General features: G+C 41.1%; 1 protein-coding gene across 1 annotated transcript in view; it reads right to left on the bottom strand.

The window, feature by feature from the left end:
• Nucleotides 1-16,446, bottom strand: part of LOC126334812 (heparan-alpha-glucosaminide N-acetyltransferase-like) — a 92,978-nt gene continuing 76,532 nt past the window's right edge. Inside the window, exon 11 of the mRNA XM_049997453.1 lies at nt 1-2,224. Within this exon, the coding sequence (XP_049853410.1) occupies nt 2,046-2,224 (179 nt within the window). The 3' untranslated portion in view covers nt 1-2,045. The remainder of the gene's footprint in view (nt 2,225-16,446) is intronic.

The following is a 16,446-nucleotide window of genomic DNA, read 5'->3' as shown; positions in this document are numbered from 1 at the left end:
TTTAAACATTTCAGTTATTTTTATTTATGCACATAATATTACAATGTAAGGAGATCTAAAAATAGGTGTATCTGGCATAAAAGTAGCTAAAAATACTTATTTTCTCTGTATGGTTTCGTTCTTTAACTTTTTCAGTGCTGATACCAATTAAAACACATCAAAGACTATTAACAGTAGGTCTTACGGCCATATTTTTTACACATGAATCACATTACTATGGATAAACTGATTTTACACCAATGTTTTAAAAGAAAACTATACAATAAATACAATAAAATTTTAAGTTCATGTGCTCAGATCATTTTAAGCCAGTATTTGCTTGAATCAAAATTGAATCATATTCAAGTTCATTTGCGTCATGTTGGATTTTTATTACACGCAAAGTGCAAATGTTCAGCTAATGTCACACTGACAAAATTGGGAGGCAAGCTCACTGATCAGTTGAAGTAATCAGTAGTTGCATATTGTCAGTGACTATGAATTTTGTACGCTCTTAAGGCACAAATTTTATTATTTTTCTTACTGGTAATCCTAATGATGCATGATTAGCTGTTTCTGAAATTAACAACAATGCTGGAGCAGTCTTATAAATAACAAATAAAATACAATCTATTTTGCAAAAATACTCAAATTTTGTTAAATAAATAATGTATACTAAAAACAAATCCTAGAACAGGGAGATTAAAGTCAAATTTAAGATTTTATCTAGTTGATAATAAATGGCAATGGGACATTGGGATTCACATTTTGCTTCCTGCTCTACAGATTATACTTACTAATGGAAATCCTCCATGAAATGTGAGAGACAATAATGCTTTACGAAATGTGAAACATAAACTGAAACAGACAGTTCATAGTTGTCAAATACAAAGGAAAGGACAACAAATCCTTAATCCTAGGGACCAGCAGTGCTGTTTCTGGAATGCAAAATAAGACAAAAGAAGTGACTGTTATGGAAAGACAATGAAGTAGAAGAGGTAGCAGTGATCACCTAGATCTCTTATCAATCCAAGTCAGGCACACATGGTCCTTTTTTTTTCTTTCATTTACATACTTAACCCTCTGTCTCTTATGTGACCTTAGCATTGCCACTGACCTCAATGATAAATGTTACAGATGTAGATGTGAACTGAATACTATATGAGGGTTACTGATGAGAATATGAACTGTGGCTGTAAAAAACATAGTGGTTAAATTCCCAATCGTTCAGCAATATGAAGAGTAACAGGACTGTCTGCTCCTATATGAAGTACTGAATACATATTAGAGGATCACACATCATAAATACAGCTTTTCAGGGAAAATTCAATTCACTGCATAAGTGCTAGACACAATGTTCTTGCATATGAGAGGACTTTTTCAGGGGTGACAATGACAACTACCTTTAACACAACACAAAATTATTATAAAGTTAAAAAGGATAAGGACAAGACAAGGAAATTTTAAGATAATCACAAACATGTTTGTAAAATAAGTTGTAAACTCACCAGAGTATTTTCAAAATTTGGCGAGTTGGGTGAGGACAAAGTACATGAATTCCAAGCAACTGAATAATGAAATAATTCATTCACAAAAATATAATGACTTCTCACTTAATATATCATTTCCTGGGAGGGAAGACAAAGTTATGTAAAATGTAACATAACAGATTGCAGGGAATATATGTGAAATCCTCACTGATTCTTTAAAATTTGTAAAATATAAAATCTTTGTGTTACAGTAACTTAAAAACAACTAGTATCAAGTGACAGCAGTCTGAAAATTAATATAAACTAAGATAATTTTTTTAAACATTATTTGGAAAACAATAACTAACAAAAAGCTGCAAAAAAACAGAATTTATAAATTACCACTCATTCAACAAAGAAAAAAAATAAATCAAAATCAACTTCTGCTATATTAAGACAACTATATAATCAATTCCTGTGTACCTAGTAGTACTCGGTGGCAATAAATAGTGTACAAGATATATCCTTGAGTATTCATCTCATATCATGTGTATGTGTCATGTATAGTAGATAAAATCAGTCTCTTAGTAACACTTCTCAAACAGTCACAAAGCAGTCTTTGCGATACATAAAATATGCTATTATTAACCACAGAGCAGTGCCCCATATGTTCATTGCCAATAGCTCAGAATGATTATTGTAGAGAGGTTTCCAACTCCATGGAAACATATGCCTTGTCAACTCGTGGCCAACATACAGCACCAATGAATTCATGCCTGAATAAAATAAACAACCAGTCAATTTTACAATTACTATACAAACAAATGAGTCATACATGTACAAGAAAAAAAGAAAATAAGGTCCTAAAACAAATAAAGCAACAAGTGGTAAGAACATCAAAACCGCTCCTTTCCATGATAAGGCATGCTACGAAGGCAAAAAAATTAAAATAGTGAAACTAAAAGTTATAACATGTATATGAAATAAGTTGTTCAACACCTTCAACTCAATGTTTCTTCTTACTGAAACTATTTAATGTGAACACACTGCGGCAGTACCTTTTAGGTTTGAGTGATCATACTGTGGTAAATCTGAGAGAAAACTCCTGCATTTACTTAAGTATGACATCAGTATTCACCTTTTGTTCTTCTCCAGTGCAAGGACTTGTATCGAATTTTATGAGAAGTTTGAAAGTTTGATTACCACGATTTATTTTTACTTCACAGTAAAATAAAGCTGAAAGGGTCCACAAAAGTAGCAATTCCACATGTACAACTATTACAACATGCTCAATCTTCATATTATAAATTCCGTCAGTCTCCCTCATACAAGAAGTGATTATGAAAATACTTTAAACTAATTACTTATGTTTTTAAATAATACAGGGAGTGTAAAAAAGAATCAGTTTTAAAAAATCATAATTATTATGTATTTGAGATACGAGCGTGAACAATGTACTGATGTAAACTGAATACTCTCAAGTTTTACATGGTTTCCAGTAGGTAGCAGTGTGCGCCTACTTCAATTCTATCAAAAATTGTGTCAGGACATAGAAAGTGTTTTTTGTTCCACATTTTGTGCAGTGCAGGTCAGTAATAACTGTTCAGCATGACTTTCGTACTAGGTATGGTGCTCCTACAGCACAGAGCATTAGGTGATGGCACAAACAATTTCGAGAAACAGGTTGTTTGTGTAAAGGCAAATCACCGGGATATTCTTAAGTGTCTGACATGGATGTCGAGCGCATCCACCACAGTTTCAAAAGGAATCTGCAAAAATCCATTCGCCATGCAGCTCGATGGCTCAACATGCCCCTGATGTCTATCTGTCATGTGTTGTGTCAACGTTTACGCATGAAACCATACAAAATTCAACTACTGCAAGCTCTTCATGAAGTCGACAAGGCAACAATGTTTGGAGTTCTGCAATTTCATTCTTGGAAAGATGCAGGATGACAGTTTTCTTCCACAATTTGTGTTTAGTGATGATACAACATTCCATTTTAAATAGGAAGGTGAACTGTCACGATGCGAGAGCATGGGGTACATAACAACCGCATGAATTTTTACAACATGAGAGGGGTTCTCCAAAATTTAATGTGTTTTGTGGAGTTTCACGGGTAAAAGAATATGGTCCATTTTTCTTAGCCAAGAACACTCTTACAAGCACATATCTTCATTACTGGCCTCCAAGGTCACCGGACCTGACTATGTGATTATTTCTTGTGTGTGTGTGTGGGGGGGGGGGAGGGGGGGGGGGTTTATGAAAGAATTTTTTTTTTTATGCCTTTGTTACCAACAAATATGAATGAACTGAGACATCGCATAACAGCAACTCTAGAAGCTGTAACTCAAGACAAGCTCGCTGCAGTGTGGAAACAACTTGAATATTGCATTGGCATATGCTGTGTATCTCAAGGGAGTTTCCCGTTCATCAAAAAACGAAATTCATTGTAGATGTTTATTAGTTTCAGAAATATAGACATGCTAAATCGGATGATTCTTTTTGATACACCCTGTATTATGGCACAGATATCCAAGGCCAGTGTCAATTTACTTGAAATCTTTTTCACCATTAGAATGCATCACTCTGTTGCAAATATAGAGCAAAAGATGATGTTCAGACCAAATTTTAAAAAATCTTCTTTGGGGTGACAAAATCTTAAGGTTTAGTTTCAACATCCCAAAGAGGACCACTGAAAATTCATTGAAACATTGGCTTCTGTTTTATTGCTGCTATTTTCAAGCTGTATATGGACTTCACCCAAATTGCTTTACAGCAGAGAAGCTTGGGTGCTGACACAAAAACAACTGAGTAAAATACAAAGAAGTGTTAAGGGATGTACGAGGAATGATGAGATGTGAAATTAAGATATTAAGTATAGAATTGGTACATAGTAAAATATAAAATAAAAGACAGAACTGGATGCCTAATGACAAAGACAGAACTGGATGCCTAATGACAAAGACAGAACTGGATGCCTAATGACAAAAAGGATATTTTCATATCTTGAAATAATGTTGTTTCTGCCTTCACTTCTCACTGGTTCCTTGTAGGCCACAATCAGCAATCTCAAGACTGTTACTTAAAGCCCCCCACCCACCTTAAGCAGCCATTTCCTTTTTTTAAGTGTCCCATCTCCATAACCGAGGCTCTGAAGGCCCTAGTCTGGATAGGGTATAGAAGTAAATAAATATAATTTAAAATCATAAATGAAAATTTGATTAAAAAAAAATAAACTTAGTATGTTGTCACAATTTTTTCCCATGGGGGAGGGAAGGGATGAGGGGAGGGGGGAGGGAAGAGATGTCATATATTGATGATGTGTTGACATGCACATTGTTAACTTCAGGCTGTTGGAAGCCTGGGAGGACACTCCAAGATAGCAAATCAAGAGACACAATGCAGAGAGAGGGTAAAGCATTACCATTTAGGTTACCAAAGATAAACAGTAATAATGTGCCCCTGCAAATTGCAGTTACTCTTCGCAGCTGTCCCTGAGTAGATGTTCCACTTCATTTCAGAAAATTAACTGCTAACTCCATTTACAGCCTAAATGCTGTTGTAAGGCATTACAGTAGAAGATGGTCACAAACAGGTATGTCTTAGCACACGCAGAAAGATCAATGCTCAATCCTGAGAACAGCACCGTCAGTGGGTTAGTTAGAGCAGACAGGAAATATGTAAACCTGCTCGGACAGTGGTCTCCACTCATGAGTGGCCTCAGAGTGGGCAAGGGCACTGGCATTTAGCTTTCGGCTGAAGGCTGTCGCTACCAAACTTCGTGTTTCTTAATGTGAAAGCCAGGAGCATCCCTTTCCACAGTGCAGGATACAGTGAAGGATCTGAAAGTTGTTGGACAGAAGCACCAAGGAGACGCAGAACCACACATCACATTGGCCAATGCCTGTAAAGTGCTGGTGGATTGATGAGCCAACTACAGATAAGCAGAAATAGTGCGCTGCCACAATCCTTTAAAAACCCTGAGTTCTCGTTCAGATCATTGGGATGCCAACTCTGTGTCACTTGTCACCAGCCTTAGGTACACTGCCACAAGTCTATTTCTCACTTGGAGTGTTGCTCTCTATTGCTACTTCTGTCAGCTCTCACCCCACACACTCAAAAACTTACTTATGTTGTGCAACCAGTCACATCCTTTACTTTTTTAGATGTGTAGAATTAGCCTTCAATGTAGCAGGTAATCTGAATGCAAATAAATAGTGTTATTCAGACCTATGAGTTCCTTGAATCTCCTGCTGCAAGTATCCTATCGAGTCCACAAATACGTGCCTCTCATAGGTTCCCTTTGACAGTCTTTGGGGCCAATTGAAGAAGTCAATATGCCGTCACTGAAAGTTAGTCTGTCTGCATTTGCTCCTAATTGCTCGAAAATTGGAGAATGACCTGTAGTACCCTTGTTCCATGTCTCCTATCTAGAAAACTACAATATGCAATGTGTTATTGCAGCCACGTTTAGCCAAATGTGCATAGGAGTCTTAAACATTCGATGAAACTATTATGTTTGTAGTCATCTCAGTAGCTGATTACTGCCAGTAACAAATGGCAAATGCCAAATGATTTGAGGGCTGGAGTTTGGTACACTGTTGCATTATAGAAAGATATTCAAAAGCAATATACTATTGTGAGACTTCCTGGCAGATTAAAACTATGTGCCAGACTGAGACTCGAACTCCGGTCCGGCACACAGTTTTAATCTCCCAGGAAGTTTCATATCAGCGTACACTCCACTGCAGAGTGGAAATCTCATTCTGGATATACTATTGTACCACCCAGCAATGATGATGTATTAGCCAAAGTAGTAACCATCTACCCAGCTGCAGGTGCTGTATATGGCAGCTGGTCCTCTCAACAAGTATCTAACCACAGGAAGTCACATGATCACTGAAATTCGACTTACTGCAGCCAATGATGTTCGAGGGACAGTTCTGTATGCTGCAAAATTCATTCAGTCTTTATGTGCTAGTCTCACACTACTGACACGACACATCAATCAATAGACAACATCATTCCTGCAAAAGTATACACATTCACACACACAACTACATAGACACCCAAGTGCACACTTCCAATTGTGAGACTGATTACTTACTAGTGAAAGCAGTTGCTTGTGCTGATGGAGGTGGGAAGGAGATAGAGAAGAATGCACAGGGCGAAGAGGAGGTAGCGAGATACTGCGTGGCAGGTTTTGTGACAGATCACTCAGAGGTTGCATGACAAGAAGAAAGGGGTACAGAAGGTAGAGAAATAAGAGATAGAGGTGGGGGAAGGGGTTTGGGCAGGAGAGAAGGAAGATGGAGAAGAACAGGAAGAGGAGAGAGTAAGGGGGACTGGTGGAAAAGCGGGAGGGAGGGGAGGAAAAGGGAACTCATTTGAGGAACGGAGGGGGGAGGGGGGGGGGGGGGGGTGGCAGGTGAATGCACTGCACAATCTCGATGGGGAAGGAGTTGTGTGGTCAGAAGAGACAAGGGAAAGGTAGGGTGAGGTAGTGGGAAACAGGTTAGTGGAGGTTTAGGACAGGGAAAATGTGAGAGTGCAGGATATGCTGCAGAGAAAATTACCACCTGCACAGCTCAAAAAAACTTGTGCTGGAAGGAAGTAACCAACTGGCTCATGTGGTGAAACAGCTGTTGAAGTCATTTGTGTTATAGTGTGCAGCATGTTCGACATTTGTATGATCAAATCTGTGGTTTGCCACGATTTGGCAGTGGCCATTCATCCGAATAGATAGTTTCTTGAAGTCTTGCACCTGGGTTGACCACAAGGGAACGGCCCATGGGGTGTAGGATTGGAAGGTATGGATTAAGTTATTCTGCAGGTCAGATGGGTAGCAGCATGCTGCTTTGGGAGCTATGGGTAGGATATCTCTCTTCTCATCAGAGGAGACAGAGATCTGATTATGGGCGAGATACATAGGATAGTGTCTGTCAATAAAGGCTCTCCTAAGATTATCAATATATTTTGACAACTCCTGCTTTCCAATGCAGATGCTGCATTCATACGTGACAATGATGTAAAGAAGAGACTTTTTATAATGGAGTGATTCAAACTGGTGGTATTGTTGCCTTCCGGCACACTTGACACGAACAGATGTACATGGAGCCCACTAAGAGGTGGAGATCGACATCCAGGAAGGGAGATCGACATCTAGGAAGGTGGCTGATCAAGCTGAGGAGGACAAGATGAAGCAAATTTGGGAGTAGGTTTGAGGTTATGGAATAAAGAGTCATGGTTGTCCTTACCACGAATCCAGATCATAAAAATGTCGTCAATGAATCTAAGACAGACTAGGAGTTTTAGGTGTTGACTTGATAGGAGGGATTCCTCCATATGGCCAATAAATAAAGCTGGCATAGGATGGCACCATGCAAATACCCACAGCGGTACCATGGATTCGTTTATAGATTTGGCTTTCAAAAATGAAATAATTCTGGGTCAGGACGTGGCTAGCTAGGAGAATTAAAAGGGGTTGTGGGAAAGACAGTGTTCCATGGCTTGGTATGACATGGGGGATGTTGGAGTGTAAGGATGTCACATCCCCAGTGATTGACAAGGAGGCTGGTGGTAATGGGAGAGGAACTGTGGAAAGGGAGTGAAGGAAGTGAGCAGTGTCTTCGGTGTCTTGAATGCAGGATAAGCTGCGGATGATACTTTGGAGGTGTTGGCCAACAAAGGCAGGGGTTCGTTCTGTGGGAGTGTTGGACCCAGCCATCTTCTTACGAACTGCAGCCAATGCTACGTAAGCTTAGCTTTATTATGATAGTCCCACTCGAACTATGAATCTGGCTCACTGTTTCTCAGAAAGTGTGTCCAGCAGCAAGACAGCCCAGCACTACTCTGCCATCCCATCATCACTACAGACTTCATTGTCTTCATATTCAGGACTGCATTCAGTACAATGGCATAGTTATATTTTTCTAGTATTTTTTGTTAAGGAGTCTGTTTCACAATTAAGTCTGTTGGACACCTAAAACCCATCTATCGGTATGTATTGTATGTAGTATGTTCCACCAATGCGTGCCATTAAAAGGAGTAGCAGGGTCTGCATTATTGGCATGGCATTCAGTTCATGCCAACTTTGTATGTTTTATACTCCATCCAAAATGGGTTAAAAAGCCTGCTACACCAATTGCCATTTTAAGATTTTTTCCTTTCTATCGGCACACTAATTCACTATTTTATTGAATACATGATGCATATTATAAGCCTGAAAGACAGGCCTGGACGAAAACGACTTTTGTACTTGAATAATTGAGCAGGATATTGTACACAGATAACAGTACATCCATTGTACTATGGTATCAGTAGCCATAACTAACAGCTTTTACACGTGCTTCTTGCATGGTTGGTTTCCATTCAGTGTATACTACAATATGTAACACAGGAACAGAAAGCTGAGTATCGTATTCCTTTCTCGAAGTCCAAAGTCCTTGACAGGATTAATTTGGTCTCTTTAAAATCAATGCTTTAACGTTAAAAGAAAAACCACATACCCATGTTCTTCACTGCAAGTATACAAACTGTGACAATCACATCTGAAGAAACTAGATCATTAACTACATTCTGGTTTTCTGAATTTTGTAAACATACTGCCTGCTGCATATAATGACGGCGTGTTCTCGCTAGGGGCACAAATGTAACTGTTTAAGGCAGCATTTATGAAAATAAAGTAGTGAGTGTTGGGACGTGACAGCGACCAGATGTGTTGACGGCTCACACACTCTGTACAATAAAGACATGACCAAACAGTCACAATACTGGTAAAGGACATCATATTGAAATGTCAGGAGGGAGGGAGAGGAAGAGGAAGAGAGAGAGAGAGAGAGAGAGAGAGAGAGAGAGAGAGAGAGAGAGAGAGAGAGAGAGAGAGAGAGAGAGACAGAGAGAGATTGTCTGTCTTTGTACTAGATGTTGGAGTGACAGTTAAGTACAGGATGGACATACTCTGAAGTCACGCATATAGTGGGCCATCTGCTACGTGGAGTCTTAGGACCCAACATGGTGTTTTATTTCAATCTTGATGTAAAACATCAGTGTCAGGCATGTTGTTGTTGTTGTGATCTTCAGTATTTTTTTGTTATGGAGTCTGTTTCACAATTAAGTTTGTTGGACACCTAAAACCCATATAGCGGTATGTATTGTAGTATGTTCCACCAATGCGTGCCATTAAAAGGAGTAGTAGCGTCTGCATTATTGTTTTGATGCAGCTCTCCATGCTACACTATCCTGTGAAAGTCACTATCTCGGAGTAACTACTGCAACCTACATCCTTCATAATCTGTTTACTGTATCAATCTCTTGGTCTCCCTCCATAGTTTTTATCCCTCTCACTTCCCCCAGTACCAAATTGCTGATCCTCTGATGTCTCAGAATGTGTGTCTACCAATCGATCCCTTCTTCTAGTCAGTGTGTGCCAATAAATTTCATTTCTCCCAAATTCTATTCAGTACCTCCTCATTAGTTACATGATCTACACATTTAATCTTCAGCATTCTTCTGTAGCACCACATTTCAAAACCTTCTATTTTCTTCTTGTCTAAATTGTTTATATTCCATGTTTCACTTCCATATATGGCAACACTCCAAACACCTTCAGGAAACACTTCCCGACACTTAAGTCTGATGTTTACAAATTTGTCTTCTTCAGAAAGGCTTTTCTTGCCATTTCCAGTCTGCATTTTATATCCACTCTACTCTGGCCATCATCAGTTAGTTTGCTACCCAAATAGCAAAACTCGTCTACTACTTTAAGCATCTCATTCCCTAATCTATTCCCTCAGCATCACCTGATTTAATTTGATCCCCAAAGGCACTATGCAGAATGGAGTGGCAGCACTGCCACCAACCCATTTCAATCCTCGCTCATACCATGATCACATCACAACTGAGACAACATCACGAGAAGAAGACACAAGAAAAGGGGAAACAAAATGGCATAAAAGACCAGACAAAATGTGGGGGAAAAGGAGGGGAAAACCTGGCCGACATGGGAGCAAGACTGAAGGCCTTTCAAAGCCAACACTAACTGAGGAACCCAACTTCTGGAAGAAAATCCAGGCACTTAAATCTGGGAGGAAAAACTACTTTCAAAAAAAGGCCATCCTCTAACACCACAGACAAGGAAGGTGGGAGGACATATTTAGTGTAAATGGTCAAATGGTAGAGGCAGTCCAGCTAAATATGAGCTACCAAGATAGGGGCCATGCAAACACAAAAGGGGTAGGGTGGGGGGGCTCATTATAAAAAAAAAAACATGGGTCAAAATGGGATGGCCAATATGAAGACAGCAGAGGATAGTAGATTCCTGCTGGGAGAGGCATAAGGAAGAATGCCACATGGTGGGAGTCCCCTAGGTTGCAGATAGTTTATTAGACAGAGGGGTAGCCCCTCCAAGATTCAGCCTGCAAGTGAGCAAAAAGGAATTTGACATGAAGCTGCAAATCTGTCCCCAAAAGGGTCAAGGACAACGGGGGAAGGGGGTAGGAGGCTGCCCCCTCCCCCCCAATAAGTCACTTGATAAGCTCATTACCTAGGATGTCCAGGTGGGAGAGAATGTGGGGAATAGGGCAAAGAGGAGGGAAGGTGGAAATCACAGCGAAAATAAGTGTGGCAGAGTCCAACTGATAAACCCAGCCAAGGGCGGGCAGCAGGTAGGCAACATCCCAAAGCCACAAAAAGAATAGAATAGGATGTGTGAGCAGGGAAAGAGCAGCCAGCAATGACACAGGAAACCAAGAGCTGAGACCACTGAACCAGAAGAGGGTGGGGGTGAGGCCCCAGTGTCAACTAGAAGACTATCGACAGTGCTATTGTAAAGGGCATCTTTGGCCAAACAGATAACACGATAGCGAACTACGTCCAAGAGGAGCAGTGTGGAAGGTGCAGCTGAGACATAAGCTGGATAGCAATAGTCCAGATGGGACAGAACTAAGGCCCAAGAAACAGAGAAACTACAGTTCTGGATCAGGATGGATCATAGTATGGAGACAGAAATGCACCACCCACGATTAAAGGGGGTGGGGGGACAATTGAAAACCATGCAAAAGTGTCCATGTGAAAGTGCACCAGATGGCACCCTGCAGCTGTTGGTCTGCAGAAGCCATCAAATATGAACTAGCGCAGATACAGCATCATCCACATACAGAGCAGGAGGATCAACAGTCCAACACAGACCACCAAGTCCATTAATAGCGATGAGAAGAAAGGCGCTCAATATGGATCCCTGTGGACCCTAAAGGCCCCACTCATGGAGAGTTGGAAAGATTTGATAGCACAAAGTCATGTCATAGGCCTTACAAAGATTGAAGAAAACTGTGATAAGATGCCAATGCTGGGAAAAGGCCTGTCATATTGCAGTTTCCAATTGATGCAGATGATCGACTGGAGACTGTCCCTCCCAAAAGTTAGACTGGCAAAGAGACAAGAGGTCCCTAGATTTGAGGACCAAACAGAGCTGATGAGCTACCATCTGTTCAACTAACTTGCAGGGGACATTGGTCAGACTGATTGGCCTGTAACTATCAAGGGGTGATGGCTTCTTACTGGGCTTAAGGACAGGAGCCACAATACTGTTCCTCCATCTTGGAACCAAATATGGTTAAATATCTGTAGGAAATATTACCAATATGGAGGACTGAGGTGTTGAAGCAGCTGCTTATGTATGGAAGTTCCCATTCATTAAAATGTTTATTGTACGATTCGTCTGACAAGGGGTAAAACATAAGTGGAAAGCTTCAGACCGTTTCTGGAGGAGGACAGCACCTGGATAGGAGGCTGAGGCTGATGCCATCACAAAACGCATCACACCTTGGGAATGTGTTCTGTGAGAACTGATGGTTCTGTACAAAGGCAACCTGAAACAAAAAGATCCGGGACGGAAGACTGCCTCTGGCAATCTTGCAAGGTGTGGAGCACAGCCCACAGCTGTGACAAAGGGACAGAAGATCCTAGGTAAGAGATAAATTGTTCCCTACACCCCACTTGCTCTATTTGATTAAGTAATGGACTTGGCATGAAGATGTTTGAAGGTATTATGCCTGGTAGAGAAAGGTTCTCGCTTAATACACTGCAAGGCCCGATACCAATCACAGATGGTGATAGCAATGGTCGTGCTCCACCACAGGACTGGCCAGCAGCAAAAGGGGCGTGTCATGGGGGTCGGCAATGCTGGCAGCACAAATAACTCTTATCGGACATGTGACAAACAACTTCATCAATACAACTGACAAAAAAAGGGGGGTGGGGTTTACACAAGACCTGGGAGAGATATAGAAGCCAATCGGTGTGATTGATAGCCCAGTGGGGTGTGGGAAGGGAATGAGGGACTCAATGGAAAGTAATCACTATCGCAGAGGTCATCACACAGTGACTAATGTAATGAAGGGAGAAGGGGAGGGGCAGTGAGTGAAAGATCTATGGTAGAGGAAGTGGCATAATCAGGACTGAAATGTGTAGTGGTACCATCATTAAGATAGCACAGGTGATGGTCCACCAGAAACTGTGTACGAGACCCCAAATAGGAAAAGTAGCACTGTCCCACAAGGAGTGATGGGCAGTAAAATCTCCAAGGACGAGGAAGGGAGGTGGTAGTTGCTGAAGGACGGAAATTAAAGGAGTGCACATATGTGCTGCTAGATCTGCGAGGATAGTAGCTTCTATGACAGAATTTCGCCTAGATTTAATCTGAAGATGGGTAGGATTACAAAGTTTTGGATGATTCAGATTCTATAGTATTATTCTAATCAGAAGTCAGTAAGCCATTAATACAATATTTCTGTTTTCTGTTAAAACTGATTGCAAGAAAATAGCACACAGCTGTGTGCACAATTTTAGTTAAAATATATATTAGAAAATATATAGCCTATTTCCATTTGACATTTGTCAAAACATTGAATAAAAATTTTAAGTAAATCAGTCACAAACTTTAAGATTTTTGCTAACAACCTTTCCCTGTTATATGAGATATATTTATAATTTATACATATTAGAAAAATATACAGTCCCTATACGTCCAAATGTTTATCAGAATATTGTGCTAAACTTTGCAATTTAGAGAGTTTTGCTAAAAACTTTAAAGAACAACTTGTCTTTATATAGCGGTATTGAAGACAAATGAAGGTATTAAAAATCAAACTACTACAATTACTTGGCACATTTGATACTTTCCAAGTTTTAGTGTTGTGACTTGCCGTTCTTTCATAATGCCACCGCGCAGTTACGCGCATCCTCTACATGTGGTGCTGTCTGCCAGCCACGCAGCAGCAGCAGCGCCACCTAAGCGGCTAGCCAGCCAGCGACCGCTAGACTTGGACTCAGTTATGATTTGACTGTTGAAATGTACACACGTCTTACTCTGTTTACTTGATCTGTGACTTTCATGTATTGTGCCTTCCTTGAAATATATTTGTTCAACTTGAAGTTATAACAATTGGCGACAAGGATGGGATTTTTCTTTTCCACCGTTGACCCACATGTTTCCATGGCTACTTTAGAACAACAATTGCAAGGTCTCCTCAAACAGCAAACGCTTCTCACAAATGTGGTTTGTGATTTTATCGCGGCATCAAATGCGGGACGTCTCTCGTCCTTGTCTCTACCTCCTTTTCCTCATTACGACAAGATGGCAGAAGACTGGTCTGGTTACGAAAAACGTCTTCGACAGCACTTCTTGGCATTTCATGTCGCGGGCAAACAAACATGTAAGTCTCTGTTCCTTTCATGGATTTCACCTCAAATGTATTGGTTGTTGTCGCAATTGGCTCCTTTGAAAGCTCCTGCATCTTTGTCCTTTGCTGAAATGTGCTCACTTCTGTCCGTCTATTTTCAAAAGTATGTGGCAGCCTCTCGTATTGCCTTTTATCGTTGTCAAAAACAACCGAATCAATCCTATCACGCTTGGGCTGCTGAACTTCACGGCCTCAGTAGAACGTGTCAATTTGTTACTGAAGTTCACAAAGAATCCTACACCAATTACATGGTACGGGATGCTATTATCCAATCGGCACCCGACAATGAAGTTAAGCAACGTGCCCTTCAGTTGACATATCCAACTCTAGATGAAGTCCTATCCATCGCTCAGTCTTTTGAAATTTCTTGCGCTGCTGGAGCGCAAATAGAGGCATGGGGCAACGTTGAGGAAATACAACCTCTGTGCGATGTTGACAAAGCATGTGGCATGTCCCCGCCAGCCGATGTGGCCGCAGTATGCTCCCAAGCGCAGCCTCGGCCTAACTGTATACAAACCTCTAAGAAACTGCAGCAAAACCTATGGCAACTTCCTTCATGTCCGCGGTGTTTTACGAAACATTCAAAAGAAGATTGTCCACAACATTGGGCCGTGTGTCACAAATGCAAATAAAAAGGGTAATGTGTCATCCGTTTGCAAACCGACCTCATACATGATGTTCATGAACATGACGCTGATTCCGATTCTGTGTTGTCTGACAATTGTACTTCTTCTCTTTCAGGGAAGTTATTCCTCACTGTCCAATACTTGGTCGAGATGTTTGCATGCAGGTGGATACTGGTTCTGCTGCCACTATCATCAATTCTCAGACGATCTTCAGTTGGGTTCTCCAATCCTGTCACCTGTCACTAGACAATTACAGACTTACAATAAACAGAAGATTTCTCTCTTGGGACAATTTGATGCTGAGGTATCTTACATTCTGTCATTCGCACAGTTCCCATATTTGCGGCTGACCATAGTAACATGGAGAATCTTTTTGGTTTTGATGCCTTTCGGGTTTTTGGGTTCTCCATAGAGACGACTCTGTCAATATCGTTTCTGATGCTTTTCCTTATGCTCAATTGGATTCCTTGTCGGCGACATTTTCATCCCTTTTTTCTCCAGGGTTAGGCCGTGCAAATGACTTTGAAGCGCACATCACGCTCAAACCCACTGCTCGGCCTAAGTTTTTTCGGGCACGGCCCATTCCTGTGGCCCTTCTTGATCAGGTCAAACGGGAGCTGGATCGTCGTCTCACTGCTTCAGGGGTTTTCTTCCTGTCACTTCCAGTGAGTGGTCCTCTCCTGTCGTTGTCGTTGCTAAGCCAAATGGTGATATTCATCTCTGTGGCGATTTCAAAGCCACTGTAAATGCTCAATGCCTTATCGACACTTACCCCATGCCTCGACCTGAAGAATTGTTCACTAAACGTGCTGGAGGCCAGTATTTTTATAAACTTAACCTCTCAGAAGCTTATCATCAACTTCCTCTTAACGCTGCTTCCCGGCAGTTTCTGGTCCTTAACATGCCTTTCGGCCTCTATCAATACCAATTATTGCCATTCGGGGTTGGCAGCGCCCCTGCTCTCTTTCAGTGATTATTGGAACAATTATTGCTCACTGTCTCTGGGTGTGTAAATTACCAGGGCGACATTGTTGTAACTGGCTCCACCACTGACGAACATCTTCAAAATCTCCGCACACTTTTTCATGTCTTAAAGACTGCCAGTCTTAAGTATAATCTTCTGAAATTAAACTCTTTTCAGGCATCTATCACATACTTGGGGTTCCAACTCTCTCAGGATGGTATTCGTCTGCTTCAGCAAACTGTCGCTGCGATCTACGCCCTTCCTCTCCCTACATCTGTTAAGGAACTGCAGGCCTTCTTGGGGAAAATAGCATACTATCATAAGTTTTTACTGTCTGCTGCTTTGAGGGCTCAGCCGTTGCACCACCTGTTGCATAAAAACGTGCCTTTTCACTGGTCCGTGTCATGCGATGCGGCTTTCCAGAAATTGAAGACTATGCTGAAAAAGGCCCTGTGCCTGGCTACTTATCGACCTGGCCAACATCTTGTTCTTGCCATGGATGCCTCTCAATACTGGGTTGATGCAGTCCTTGCGCACCGTTTTTCTGACGGTTATGAACAACCCATTGCTTATGCCTCCAAAATGCTCACGGATGCCCAATAAAAGTATCCTCAAACTGAAAAAGCAGCTTTGGCCATTATTTATGCTCTTCATAAGTTTGGTGT

Source organism: Schistocerca gregaria, chromosome 1 (assembly GCF_023897955.1).
Source record: "Schistocerca gregaria isolate iqSchGreg1 chromosome 1, iqSchGreg1.2, whole genome shotgun sequence".
Lineage (NCBI taxonomy): Eukaryota > Metazoa > Arthropoda > Insecta > Orthoptera > Acrididae > Schistocerca > Schistocerca gregaria.
This window is presented reverse-complemented; position numbering and strand designations above follow the sequence as displayed.